At 36.7% G+C, this 15,216-nt stretch overlaps 1 protein-coding gene across 1 annotated transcript; it reads right to left on the reverse strand.

Annotated features, from left to right (window-relative positions):
* Positions 1–438: 438 nt before the first annotated feature.
* On the reverse strand, positions 439–6,292 carry LOC121639254. Its single transcript, XM_041984415.1, has 4 exons — positions 5,916–6,292; positions 4,311–4,940; positions 2,026–2,340; positions 439–1,852 (listed from the first exon to the last, which is right to left on the reverse strand). The coding sequence occupies exons 1-4, from the start codon at positions 6,207–6,209 to the stop codon at positions 1,259–1,261; spliced, it is 1,833 nt and encodes a 610-aa protein (XP_041840349.1). The 5' UTR covers positions 6,210–6,292; the 3' UTR covers positions 439–1,258.
* Positions 6,293–15,216: the final 8,924 nt, after the last annotated feature.

Below are 15,216 nucleotides of genomic sequence, written 5' to 3' on the forward strand. Positions count from 1 at the left end.
CATATAAATATATATTTTCTTGTTTGTTTCTTTTTTTAGATAGAACAGTATAGTTGGCAAATATTTATGTGCCATGCTCCAACACACCTGAGTAATGAGTCATTGTGCAGATCCTTATAGGCTGTTGGATCCATTTAATTTGAGTCAGATGTGCTGGAGCAGAGAACTTTAGAAAACCTGCAGGATTGTGGCTCTCGAGGACCCCTGCAAGTCTAGTCCTTATAGGACCACTGTCCTATATGTTTTAGATCTTTCCTTCTCCAGCTTAACTGATTCAAATGAAATAGATTCAACAGCTTGTTGTTAAGTTCTTCTCAATGACCCATTCAGTCAGGTGTGTTGATGCTGGTAAACTTTTAAAACCTGCAGGGCAGAAGCCCTTAAAGCCTTGAGTTTGAGAATCCTGGATGTAGGAATACATAAGAAATGCAAAGAGGGTGTAACAGGTTCCTTTTGCTTTATTGTGATCAGACAAAAGTAAGTACAGAAAGAGCACCACTGTGGTAGAGATACAGACTGTATGCATATGAAGGTATCAGCAATACAAAACGGTCTTTATGTTTTTCAAGGTTATCTGATGGGAATAAGGAAAATGTGTAATAATATCCAATATTTTTATGACTTGATAGGGCTGTCTGGTAGATGTTGCTCACAACCGACATTCAGAAAAGCACAGTTGAAGCTGATCAACTGCATGCCATTCAGGTTGCACAGCTTTGTGTTTTGCATGCAGCCTCACTGCACAATAAAATAGCTTTTGTGCTTCACTTTCTATTTTTCTGTTCTTTTTAATTCAGTGATTTGTGGCACATTTAATGTGAACAAGCCTAACATCATAATAATGAACTGTTTCTTTTACATTTGAGGGGTTTATGTCTGAAAAAAAAGAAAAAAGAATAGAAAACAAGCCACCCCAGATTAAGACAAGAGCACATCTTACAAACTAGTTCTGATGTGTGAGTTTGTAAAAGGGGAACGTTTTACCAGTTTTTCATGTTGCAACATGTCAAAACATGAATGTGAATGTTCACAAGCCAAACATGGCTTGTGAAGCTGTGAAATTTAATATACAACAATAGAAAACATGAAGGTTTAAATCAATGATGATTGTAGAATTCTGCTTTAATTTCAGACTGTCACATTGTCATGATTTACTTCTAAATTTAAATAGAGTCTAGTTATCATTATATTATTAAAGGTTGTGTCTTTCTTACATAAAGAACAATGACATATTGCTACCTTAAATATGAACATTTTCTTAGTTAATTTTACTGGATGCTGGTGGGACACAGTCTTCTACAAAGATCTGAAAGTTCTGGTTTACAAAGGTTGTCCTCTTAAGAAACTCCTTCAGCTTCTGGACGGAGATTTCCACAATGTTGTTGTTCTCTTCCTCATTGAGACCATAGTGAGCAAACGATGGGAACTTATACCGTTCATTATAAGGGGTGTTGTGGTCGTAGTTAACACAGCAATAAGCTGACCAAACATAGGTGGGAACTGCGATTCGTTTCATGTTTTTCCTGTGGATCATCTTCCCCGAGGTGGTGATACCAGTCACAATGTAAGCTGTTCCACGGCAGTAGTTGTTAAGTCGTTTGCGGATGATGTGCTCCTGTTTGTTCCAGACTCTGTTGCTGAAGTTGGGCACCATGGGCACCACATTGGTGAGGGTGTAAGTGGAGGCCTTGTCGTCAGGTTCATCCTGATGTTCGTCTGGATTGAGAGTACCTCGCTCATAATGTACTGCATTTGTATAATCGTCAAGAATTGCTTGGGAGTCTTCGAAATTCCTGTGCATGTAACCTTGTGGAAAGGGCTGCATTTCATCTGTGTCAACAGAGGTGGAAAGCTGTGCAAAGTGACAGAGCAGATGCAATCAAAAGAATGAGCATGACCAAATATTATAACATATCTGCAGAAAATGAAAGAATAGAGACATTTCAAACTGAGAAATGATGATTAGTGGATGCTGCTCGTATATAGAGGCTTTGCTACATATGTTAGTTTTCTAGTCTTCTTTACCTGAGGCTCGTACATCCAGGGAATGTCCACACATTTCTCCCCATCTGAGCGTTTAAAGATGTAGGCAGAGTAGATAGGTATATGATCCATAGTGCTGTACAGAGTAACATAGCGTGGCTTCTTGTTGTAAAGTTGACAGATGTACTGGATGGATTGGTGTTCCAGTCCTGACGGCGGTGTTCCCATGTAGAGGAATTCTCTGCACTCTGGAGACAGCTCTTTTTCCACTCTCCCTCTCACTGCTGCTGCTAGGTTGACAAGCAGGAAAACCATTTGTACCCACAATGTCATTTTCAGGAGAGATCTGATGATGGTTTAGCTATTGAATGTCTAATATATCAGATATAATTCTGAGATCTGCTGCAAATGATCAAACGTGTCTCTATAACTGTCAGTGGAGCTCAGTGCAACAGTTAAGAGGTCACACACTTTCCTCTGTAATCAGGGCTCAATATGCAAAGCAATGCACATCTTGCACCTCAACGGATCCACCCACACTGAGTGGAACAAGGACACAAAACAGCTCTTGCAAATGCATCAACTTCTCTCTCATTAGTGGGGGAAAAGAGATGGAAATTTCCTTTTTTCCTCCTTAAACCCATTCGTGGAATTAACTGCATATAATTCTTGAGTGAATGAGATTTACAATGGTCAGAGATGGATTAGCATTTGGTGTAGTGCAGCATATAGGCAGGTATATGGAGTACACTTACTTATTTTTCAGCCAACATTAGTCATATAAACTCTGATGTTCAGCAATGTGCTAAAAAAAATCTTTTTTTTCTTTGTTACATATTGAGGGGCAGACCAAAATATTGCTTTTGTTAAATGATCGATACTGGTGTTTTAACTGGACGAGTCAATTTGTTTAACCATGTTTATTGGACTTAAAACCAGTCAGTCAATGAAAAAGCCACTCATAGACAAAGAAGCATAGGTCATGCCTTACAACTCCCCTCCAGTTTACCTGCTGTATTGCTTTTACTCACATTATGATGCAAAAATATACATTTTTTTACTTGGAATTTTTCATGAATGGAATTAACATGGATGATAAAGTACACCACCCAAACAAATAAGTATTTTCAGGATTATTTAATGATCATCAATATTCCAGTTAACAGCAGAATGAACTGCCACATAGACTTTACAGAGTAGAGAATATTTGCATGTATGGAGAAGATAATGGGTACTAGTTTTACATATTACATAGCATGCTACACTGACTGCGACAGCAAAATCTGGTTAGTATGAATTTCTAAATTATTTTCATTGTCTGAAGTCAAGAGCAAGCCAGATATGGTAGCGTAGTCTTATATGTTGCTGTTTATGACAAGGTCCTTACACAGTGCTGTGCAGGCAACTTAAAGGAAAGACATGGAGGCAGGAATTTAGTGCATACCCTCTTCTGCAAACACCAGTACATCACCAAATGAAAGTAAACACGCTGCTTATACGACAGCTTACAATGCAGTAAAATCATTTGTATTCACTATGATTTGAGCTGGATTTAGCCTGCATTATATTTGATTAAATTACAATACAGCTCCCACTGAAAGTCACAAAGAAAGATTTGTATCAGTCATTAACTTACTATACATACAAACATACACATATATAGTAACATACACTTACTATATGAAATTATATAAAATGTTTTTAGGTGCACCTTTAAAATTTACACTGAAAAATGCAACATTAGGCCATCAAAAATCAATTTCCCAAATTATTTTTAAAAATGAAGACTTCTTTATATATATACATATATATATATATATATATATATATATATATATATATATATATATATATATATATATATATATATATATATATATATAACATAACGGACTACAAAAAAGTCCAGTCATAGTTATTTTAGAGATATGTTAGTAATCTGTTTTACTTTTGCAAAATTAAAAAAAAGAAACAAAAACATATCTAGTGTAAAGTTTTAAATTGCCAGTAATAAATAGATTTTATTAACTACAGGGTAAAACCAATTTTCAATGCTTTTTAGTGATGGAGTAAAATATCGGAGTACTACATACTGAAAATTTTGCAATTAAACAGTAATAGGATTTTATTGCATTGCAATTTGTAAAATAAATAATCAATTTAAAATAAAATAAAATAAAATAAAATAATGCATGAAAGACAATGTCAGAATGAATGTTTTAGCCTGTACTTGAAGGTAAAATACTTAACACTGATTCTGTTGAAGTTTATTAGGATAAATCTTGTTGATACAATGGTCACATTTTAATGGAGTTCCTCTATTATTTTGGCTGCATTTCAACGCTGGTCAGGCCACTTCTCTTCTTCTTGTTGAAGGTGTTTTCTGACACACAACCCTTGTAGAAAATGATCATGTCACTGTCTATGTTTGCCTGACTCCTCAGGAAACTCTCCAGAGTCTTGAGTGGTACTTCCACCACACTGTAACCAGTCCGTTCATTAAGTGCATAGCCCCCATAGGTAGGGAACATAAACCTCACCTCATACGGGGCGTTACGGTCAAATCTTGGGCAGCAGTATGCAAACCATAAGTGTTTTGGGATTCCCAGGTGGTCCCTGTTATTTCGCTGTATAGTGGCCCCTGAAACGGTGACCCCTGTGACAATAAAAGATTTGCCATGGCAGAAGTTGTTAAGGCGTCGACGGATTACATCCAAGTATGGGTTCCAAGAAGTGTCCAGTAAGTCTGTGATTAGTGGGACGACATTGGTCAAGGTGTAGGTGGAGGATTTGTCATCTGGCTCCGCTTGGTGCTGGTCTGGATTCAGGGGGCCACGTCTGTATTCTACAGCATCTATGTAGTCCTCCAGTACAGCCTGACTGTTCTCAATCAGAGGGGGAGTGTGTTCACTCAGGGGAAGCCCCCTCATGTTACTACTTTCATCATCAGAAACCAGCTGAAAGGAAAAGAAATATGAGAAACTTAACTTTTTAAACTTAATGCTGTACTGGTATTTTTCTGTAGCTACAAGTTTTAATCTCTGCTGTTGTTTTTCTGTTTTTCATTTTACCTAAATCTATCTATCTATCTATCTATCTGTCTATCTGTCTATCTGTCTGTCTGTCTGTCTGTCTGTCTGTCTGTCTATCTATCTATCTATCTATCTATCTATCTATCTGTCTGTCTGTCTGTCTGTCTGTCTGTCTGTCTGTCTGTCTGTCTGTCTGTCTGTCTGTCTGTCTGTCTGTCTATCTATCTATCTATCTATCTATCTGTTCAGTATTAGCCCATTTAGCTACTAGTTTGAGGCTTAGTTAGCACAGTTAGCAATACTTTAAGAAAAAACTGCCAAAAACTGGCCCAGTTGTATGACAGATTTGGCTAGATTATTCATGTAGTTTTTATTTTATTTTATTTTTTAATGAAAGGACAGTTTGGACCAAACATTGACATGTAGCAGAAGTTCAATATCCCATGTGTTTTGACCAGAATTTAGACAACTGACCTAATGTAGCTTTAACATCAGCACATGAGCCAGAGTACTTGGACCGTCTTTAAGGCTTCAGCTATGTCCTTCTTGGGCCAAATTATGTCTTTAAACCTTAGGACTACATGCCCAAACTGTTTTGGTATCCTGAGAAGCTGCACTAATTGCTTGCTAGCTCTTATTTTAAAGCATTTCTGGTCTCATCAACACAAGTCCTGTTTCATTTGCAATATGTTGACTCTTAAGTAACATATATGATAACTTAATAATTAATAAGAGAAACTATATAGAAATATAAACAGATTTTCACCTATTTCAGCCTGTTATTTTTAAACAGAATGTCATTATGTCCTAAAAAAACAACCTAACAAAAAAAAAAAAAAAAAAAGTCCAGCTACTATCAGGGTTTTTGGTAATTAACAAACACTATTCTGGTCTCTCTACCTGAGGCTCATACATCCAGGGTGTGTCCACCCTCCTCTTCCCATCAGACTTCTTAAAAATGTAGGCTGAGTAGAGCGGGAGATGGAGACTGCTGTCATACAACGTGGCATAGCGCAGTTTGTCAGCATACTTCTGGCAGATCCTCTTCAGGTTTGCTCCTCTGATCCCTGCAGGTGGTGTTTGCATGTAGAAAAAATGGCTGCAGTCATTGAAGCTGTTTGACACAGTGGCACTCACCTGGCGAGACACCATCAGCAAGGTGAAGAACAGGATGCAGGTGCACAACAGATGCATCCTCACACAGCTTCAATAGCTTTAAAAACAACTTTTCTCATCATGGGGAATCTGTCAAACAGTAATAAGAATGAATAAATTCCATAATGAGGGAGGATCTTTTGTCTTGTATTTTGTGTGCTCTTACCAGTTTAGTGAAGTGTGACAGCTGGACAGAGAGAGTATGCAAAGCAGGAGTGGCTCAGAGTGGATCTATTGGCTGCTAACTTATCTAGTCCAACTATTTCTGTGCAGTCATGACTGCACAGGCATCTGTGTTCATTCTTTATTTTAGTAATAAATTAAGTATGTAATCACAGTAAGGCAATAAACTAGTAAACTTGTGGACACTGCAAAGATAATAATGCTTCCTGCTGTCTGTGGGCATTCCTTCACTTGATGTTTTAGATTCTTTCTTACAAAAGCTTTTAAAGAAAAAGTCAACTGCTGGAACATCTATGGTTTTGTATTTGAGCCACATCACACAACATGCATGACCCCCCCCCCCCCCCCCCCCCCCCCCCCAAAAAAAAAGCCACCCATACCCTCCATCCTATTTTGCTCTGTAACCTGTAGCTTCTGTCTGAATATTAATATGGAAATAATCATCTGGCTTGACGCTGCTGTGAGGAAATGATATCTTAGGGATCTGTTCACACTGGGAGCCAGCCCACTCATGCTCATGACCGCACTGCCACCATTGGAAACCACCCAGACCAGAGCAGGAAGTGGCGCAGTCATAGAGCTGCAGTGCAGGAACCTCAGCCACCCAGTCAAGGGCGATCACTGCATCAGCTACCCTGCAGACGAAGCAGGCATGGAGGATTCCCATGAGGAACACACTGGCGTTAAAGAGGTTAGACAATAAGACAAAACAAAAAACAATAAAGTATAAAATATAAAAAATAAAGGAGTTCATGCAAATAGTGCACTTTGGAGCCATATACATAGGTGGTATTTAAAATTAATGCAAAAAGTATATATTTAAATCATAGATAGGAAACAAATCTGTAAGAGGATGATAAAATAAATAAATGAAACAGACTAAAATAGAATCTAATAAAATGTCTGTTAAAAACTAAGCTAAAAATGTAGGTCTTCAGCCTCTTTTTAATAGCTGATTAAAGTTCCTTCATATAAGGTGGGACTGGAAAAAGGCAAGTAAAAACTATATTTTCCATAATAATCTACAGAAAGTTTCACTCATGTGTTTAAGGATTTACTTCCAGCTCTCATGATCAATGCATGTGGGTCAGTGACCCGCTACTCTTGTCAGTAGCAGCTCAACAGCAATGCCTTGCACACCTTACCATCACAGAGATGCTGATGTGTTAATGTGCAAGAACTTTTCCAAACCAAAGTCATCTCCAACAACAACAACAATCCCCACTGGAACAAAGACTTCCACTTTGCCATAGCTAAAATATTCCTGCAAACAAAGTTGAAGATCAAGGTGAAGGATGAAGACAATCACTGGTACAACTGAGAGAACAACCTCTTCAGATCAAACACTAACTCAGTCAGTTAAATTGGCTGCCTCTGTGTGTCCTATAAATCAGGACAACTTATATTTTTCTGAGAAAGCTGCCTGCGCCCCAGGGCTGAGAGGAGCTACTTGTTTAGAGTACAGGATGAACCAAGGTAATCTTAATAATGCTAATCCTCTGCCCTTTGTTATGAACCATGGGCAAGCAAGAAGGGTCAGACTTATATGGCTCTTTTCCAGGCTGTGCATTACTTAATTTTAGAATTAATTAATCAAAACTCAATTTATTTGGAAATAGTCACCCTCATAGGAACATTTAAAAAGATAAATCCATCTTGAAAAGGATTGGAGCAGTCTTTAAAATGTAAATATAAAAATAATAAAATTATTATAAGTCAATATTTTATTCACAATCAATAAAGAAAGAAAATAAATCAACTTATATTTTACCACTCCATGAAAAATATTAACACATCCTGAATTTGATGGTAACAACACATCTGCCCATAAAGGGCCATGTTTACTACTGTGTAGCATCCCTTCTTAACACACTTGATAACAGTCTGGGAACTGAGGAAACATGTTGTTGGACTCTTGGAGGAGGAATATTGTCTGATCTGGACTCAGTCATTTATTCAAACTGCTAAAAATATTTGTTGGTGGGTTTAAAAGTTTGGAGTAAAATGAAGCAATGCTGCTGTAGTGTGTGGTTTAACATTATCTTTCTGAAATATGCAAGACCTTGCCTGAAGAAGACTTATCTGGATGGGAGTTCATATAGTTCTAAAACAATTTCAAATTTCAGTTTGTATGACAAAACAACAGTTTGCCATTTTGCCATAGCCCAGTTTTAATGAGCCTTGGGTCAGAAAAAAAGGGTTTGCTGAATCTTGATCTCATATGATGTATTGAAGTGTTCCATAAGTCTGTGAAGTGGTTTCCATGATTCAGTGCTGCTAAAGGGCTGAAAGATCACTAGTTTATAAAATTGATTTTGATAGTATCTCTCACACACAGAAATGTCTCCAGATTCTTGAAATTTTTTGATGGCAATGAAAACTATAAATTTGCAGAACAATTTTTGTACAATTTGCTTCACAATTGACTGCTGAATGTCTGTGTATCTCTACTTCTGAGAGACTCTAGCTCTCTAAAATGCTCTTTATTTACCTGACCATATTACTATATTAATGACCTGCTGCCAATTAACCTAATTAGTTGCAACATGTTCCTCTTTCTTTTATTATTATTTTCTTGTTGTACCATTTACCCTTTTTGTTTTGGAACTGCAGATGCATAAAACTACAGCGTATGCATGTTTTTTAACCTCTACAGAGAGCCTTACTTCATAACACCAAGAGAATGAGTTATCATTTCAAATGGGCATGTGTAAATTTATTCTTTAGGAAATCTATTTGATAATTAGGCTTTCTCAATGCTATTAAAACATATAATTTAGATATCAAGTTTAAAATGTCCTGCTAGAGTTTAATTTTTGTTTTTGGGATGTGTTTGTTTAAATTTTCCCTATATTGACTGTGTTTTCTTCAGCTTACATCTTGCATTGAGCTTCTTCCTTTTTTTTCTTCCTTTCTTGCAGCACTAAGCTTCTTTTCAACATGCCATGTTTGTCTGAACTGTAAATTGTTCAAAATGTTTTTTTTTTAATATAATTTCCACTTTATAACTTCCGATGCTTTGAATTAATTGACAAATGAATTAAAAATGATTCATTAATTCCAGAGGGAAATTGCAATGAAAATTAGCCAGACTGATGAATATTTTTAAAGTTGAAAATGTATTAAACTGTATTAAACTGACAAATATCCAGCACCACATATAATATAGTATTAATATATAAAGTATTAATATATATGTGGGATTTAGTATTCTCTTAATTTGTCCAACAGCGCCCTCTTAAGACAAAACTTTACTACTGCTTGTCTGACCAATTGGACATGCTCGATTTTAGTCACTAAACTTAGAATACTGGTAATTACCCAAATCTTTTATTATGCATTTTAAGCACGGTGCGTGTGACAGATGGGCTCATTAAAATAATTTAATATCACTATTGTGCTACACGTTACTACCACGCGTGCTGGTTGTTTTGGAGGTAAGTCCTTACCGTTTAATAACATGCATAAGCTCACTTCGCTTTGCAGCTTACTGGCTAATTAAACTAATACAGCTTCAAAAAACGCTGTTACATGCCGCAAGCATCACAATGTCCAAGCTGGTAAATAGGGGTGTGTTTGTCCTGCTACAACATTGGTTAGCCGCTTGTCAATGTCCAGTCACGTGGTGTCACACGGACGGCCATGTTTCCGAAACACAAACAACAAGAGGAGCAGCGACTGAGAGCCAGCAGACATATACTGATACGCAGCAGCGGCCGTTGGAGGAGAGGGGACAAAATTAATAAATAAAAACGCAGAGCACGACTTTCTGAAAGTACTATTCTATCGAATGAATACGTTTACAGAGTTTAAAGAGACCAATGCATACGATATATTGGCTGTAGACGCGCCGTGCAGACAGACCAGTCTGGTAGCTATAAACAGAGAAGGTAAGCCATGGTTCCTCTTCTCAGCTTGTCTTTTTAGCTAGCATGCTAGCGTTAGCTAACAAGCTAACCTCGGCTCCTGCAGCAAGAATGGGTTATCGGCTATAAAACCATTTTTTACCAACTAATCTTACCGCTGAAACTTTATTGATTGTACGATTGTATGTTTTGTTTACATCGCTTTAGCTTGAAATTGCCAGTAACAGCGGAGTGGAGGTGGTCGTTTGCACATTGGCGGAGCAGGCCGGGAAGTCTGATCCCAACACTCCACCCCCTCCGCCATCATATTTGGTGTCATTTGAACCTGCAAGCCAAGGCCTTAACGATCAACGCATACCTTGTGCTAGTTTAGGCAGCAAGCCGTGTCCGTTCTGCAACTGAAATGTGTTTATATTAAAGCAGTTATGACTGAAAAATATCTCGTAATTGAAAAATGTTCTCGTCCCACAAATGAATATGCTGTAATTAGCTCAAAAGACGAACAATGTATTTGCTAACCTAGCATGTAACAACTAACGTTAGCTAATGTCAACACGAGCTATATTAATGTTAGCCGCCTATGGGTACTTAGCATTTTACTTTTCGGCAAAGTAACAAATAGGTGTTCCACGAATGGTAGTTATTCGTAAGATATTACTTTAAAGCGATCTAAAATAAGCGTCCCGCCACGTTGCGATTTGCCCAACATGTTATTTAAATCGACAAGATATTTAATGTTCTGTAATCAATGTCTCTGCTTGTGACCTTGCTTTAGTTTTATGAGAGACCAGTTGGACTAGAAATTTAAAATCGGGCTAAAGTAGTTTAACCAAATATATATAAATAATTGTGTGTCTTGATTTGTGGCGGTATTCTCTGAAACTGTTCTCCGTGGGTCACGTCTGCTTGATAGGAATCGATCCAACTTTAATTCACGTTTTATTACTGAATATTAATATATATTTCTAAAATTAATCCATATCGTCAAAATGCATCTATTAAAAATTATATTATGCATATTTAAAAACAGTACTTTAAAAAGTTTTATTTTATTTATTTTTATTTAAACCTCAAGTTTACCACCACATGGTGCTGAAGTCACTGTAGTTTGACATCCAAACTGTGCAAACGCAAATAGTGGCCAGTGTAACCTCCAGCAGATTAATCCTTAAAGAAAGTTAATAATTAATACCCACACAATGCCTTGGAATGCAAGCTGGACCAGTCAACATCCAACATCCGTAGTTCTTAACATCTGTTTTTGCAGTATTATTAGTCATGTTACTGAATCTGTTTAATGCTGCTTATAGATGAAAGTTAACACATCACTGCAGTCAAATTTCGTTGGACTTGATCTTTAAGTGCATTGTGGTGTTCGGCTGCAGTAGCGATGCACACCAACTTGTGGAAAACCCCACACTTGACATAGACGGCTCAAAAAAAAAAAAAAAAAAAAAACGGCCACTAACATAATTCCAAACAGTTTTTGCAAAAACTTGAGTGGAAAAATGGAGTGATTTCATCACTGTCCATAAAGTTTTATGAAATTCAGCCCAAAGGTTTTTGGTTAATTTAGCTGGCAAACAAATGGCACTAAAACACAGGTATTGCATCACATCAGTTTGATCCATAAGATTCATTGATTGTAGAAATGCTGTGCTGAATTGTTCTACTATGAAACTATAAACATCTAAGAGTATTGAAACAGTAAATATATTAACATTCATTAAGTTTCAATAATGTTTATTGTATTAAAATAAATTCACATAATTTAAGTTTAACTTTGTCCTTCTAAGGCAGAGTTACTTAATCCAGGTATACGAAAGCCGCAGTCCAGCTGGTTTTTCATGTATTCCTGCTCCAACACACCTGACTGAATTAACGAGTCATTGTGCAGAACTTGGTAGGCTTTTAAAGCCATTTAATTTGATTTGTTGAAGCAGGAATGTATTGAAAACCTGCTGGATTGCGGCTCTCGTAGGACGAGGTTGAGTAACCCTGCTCTAAGGGGTTGCGTAATCATCCTACCCCTCTCAACCTTAAGAAGTTTACAGTTTCTTACAGGAGGCACTCGTGTTCAAAGATTTTTTTTTGTTCGCAGTGTCGGCACAATATTTATTTTGATAGCAATTTAAAAACGGTCCCTTTCCAAATGTTACCTCTGTACTCACATGGCTAAAACAATAATGTTGATTAGTGATATAAAGGAAAATGTCTATTGATACTTTTGATCCTAAAAATGTTATTTAATCCCATTTTTCCAGAAGTCCTGAACATCCTATAAAGACACAGATTATCTTGTTCGTTTGCAACTAGAGCTGCATGCAGGGGAAATTTGATAAGCTGTATTCTTGGTGCATATTGCAACAATGACTTAATTTGTAATGTATAAATAACCTTTTTTTTTAAAATGGTGTTAAGCTCTGTTGCATTCCACTTTTGTTTTGTGCGTGCTGGTTAACATTAGAACATGCACTAGAGCTTAACTTACTATAGCTGAATGCAGTCTTCACTAAATACACCAGCTTTTGTCCTGCTTTTAAGTCCAAATATCTACAATGAAAATGTTGTATAACCAGTCATTTCACTGTTTTCCCATACAACAGTTTTTAGCTGCATACGATAGCGTACATTGTTTAGGCTAACCAGTGTCAACTATATTTTGCCTACGGTCATGTTAGGACCAATTACTTAATGTCACATACCATCAAGCTTGCTGTTAATCATTAATATCTTTATTGGAATTTCTATTCAACTTGTGAAATCTAAAGTAACTTATCAGCAGCTAGCTTTCCACTCTCCAGACTCCATACGTAATAAGCTTGTCAGAGGCTCTCGAAGTTTACTTTCCCTGTGGGCTTAACTTATTAAGTTTAATTAAGCTCCACCCCTCTCCCTGTCTCCACACTCTGCATGCTGTGTTCACATGCAGATCAGGTCTCTGACAGCAGAGTAGCCTACTGTTGCTGCACATCTGGAGGCAATGCAGGTTCAATTAAGAAATTTTCATGCTGTCCATGTGAAACTATTTAATTCTCTGCATTTTAAAGGTGAGGCGCTAACAATATTGCCTTGGTGGCCCGCCACGACTGAGAGTCTGTAGGGGAAATGCTGCATTTCCATAATGCAATCTTAATGTTGCACATGCTGATACTGTAATGTTGTGTTTTCCTTTCTATTAGAATATATAAGAAGGTCAAGTTAATTTTATTAACAATGCGACACAAACCTAGGGGAAACATTGTAATGAGGCTAAGATTTATTATGTTGTTCAGCCCTATTTACAGTTTTACATCAAATGGTTAACTTTAGCTGGATTTATACCAGTGTTGTTTTTGGCAGGCATCTCAGTTTTAGTCTTAGTTTTAGTCTTCAGGCTGAACATGCGTATTAGTTTTAGTTACATTTTAGTCATTTCTAAGTTTGATAGTTTTAGTCCAGTTTTAGTTGATGAAAACTCAAAAGGTTTTTAGTCTAGTTTTAGTCAAATAAAAAAAAAAGTATTAGTCTTTTAACAAATTAATTTAGGTCAGCAATACGTATTAAAAAGTGGAATCAAGGTTGGCAGGTTATAACAAGTATTGCAATTCATAAAACAAGTTAACCTTAATGCTTTTGCATAATAACCAGATCCGTTACCAGATTGATAGCTTTAGCCGAGACTTTCCCATCAACAGAGATGCAATGCTGCCGCGCTATACATAATTGTTGTTGGGTAGAAACATTTTATTTCTATATTTCATCTTTTTTCATGAATTGATGCCCTACTTCATCATAGAAACATGTCACACAAGAAAATAGCAGATTTATAAATATATAGCAACACATTGTGAGCTTGTTGTTTGGTTATTTTCATCAATAATTACAAAATTCAAAGGTATGGTTTTAGACTTAGAAGCTTTCCCAACCAACAGCAAATACTTTCTGATCTACTTAGGGTTATGCATTGCACAGATAAAGTGCTACCTGTGGAATCAACTACTCCAAAATAGCAAAGTGCAACAACATCCGTACTTTGGTAACTGGCTTTATTTCTGAGAATTTTCTGAAGTGCAATACTACACCCTGAACATACACATGCCCAAAATATGAGCAATGGATGAGGAACACATATACTCAACTTGAGCTAGTCTGCCAGTGAAATTATGATGGATTGTAGTTAAAATATGTCTATATATCGATTCATCGCTTCCACCAAACCCCATTGTCAACACTGCCGCCATGATTCATATATGAGTGAATTAATTGCTTGTCTGTGAAAACAACACTGATTTATATTAGCATGTCGTCTGCAAATTGTAGGACTGGCATAGCTGATGCTGGACAAATGTGTTCTCAAACTTCAGTGTAGGGTTATGGCATCGTGTTGCATTTTTTTTTCTTCCGGTTACTGCACAAATTCATAGAGAAGATCCAGAAATCTGGAAACACGTAATCACAAACTGACCAATCATAAGGAAGTACTTCCTCATAACCGTGCGTTTCAGAGGTGGAGGTCAGCTCTGTAAGAGGAGCGCATCAAGGCTCCGTTGGCCGTCCTTATTTAGATGCCACGTCACTTTAATACAGCTCCACAATATTCCATGTTTTCTCTAAAAACAGACTAAAGAAACCAGCCACTACTTATAATCTCAGTATGGTCTGATTGGCCAGTTTTGCTAACCTGGGCCGGTACTGCCTATCAGTCCACATCAGCTCTGCTGAAATTTAAAATGTTCAAGTTTTTTTTTTTTTTTTTTTTTCCTTTTTTTCTTTTTTAGATATAAAATTATTAAAAGCCTTTGGCCACAGGAGGAGTCATAAATGTATTTTTGAAAGTAGTTTTCTCTTCAATATTTGTATGAGACATTTGGTGAAAAACTTTTATAAAAGAACTTGAATATTTTATGGTGACTTTAAAGAAATGAGGATTATAGGTAGCAAACTATTTAACTAAATTACTTTAACTTAACTTTATTTTCCCAGCCTATTATTGTAAATGTATACAGCTGCTGAAA

Source organism: Melanotaenia boesemani, chromosome 5 (assembly GCF_017639745.1).
Source record: "Melanotaenia boesemani isolate fMelBoe1 chromosome 5, fMelBoe1.pri, whole genome shotgun sequence".
Classification (NCBI taxonomy): domain Eukaryota; kingdom Metazoa; phylum Chordata; class Actinopteri; order Atheriniformes; family Melanotaeniidae; genus Melanotaenia; species Melanotaenia boesemani.

Excerpts from the sequence above, each read along its gene's own strand:
- LOC121639254 (XM_041984415.1), bottom strand. The coding sequence starts at position 6,209 with ATGCATCTGTTGTGCACCTGCATCCTGTTCTTCACCTTGCTGATGGTG. Across the intron at positions 2,341-4,310 it reads CCAGCGTTGAAATGCAGCCA|ACCATCATCAGATCTCTCCT; the intron begins AAATAATAGAGG and ends TTCAATAGCTAA. Across the intron at positions 1,853-2,025 it reads CCTGGATGTACGAGCCTCAG|CTTTCCACCTCTGTTGACAC; the intron begins GTAAAGAAGACT and ends CACTTTGCACAG.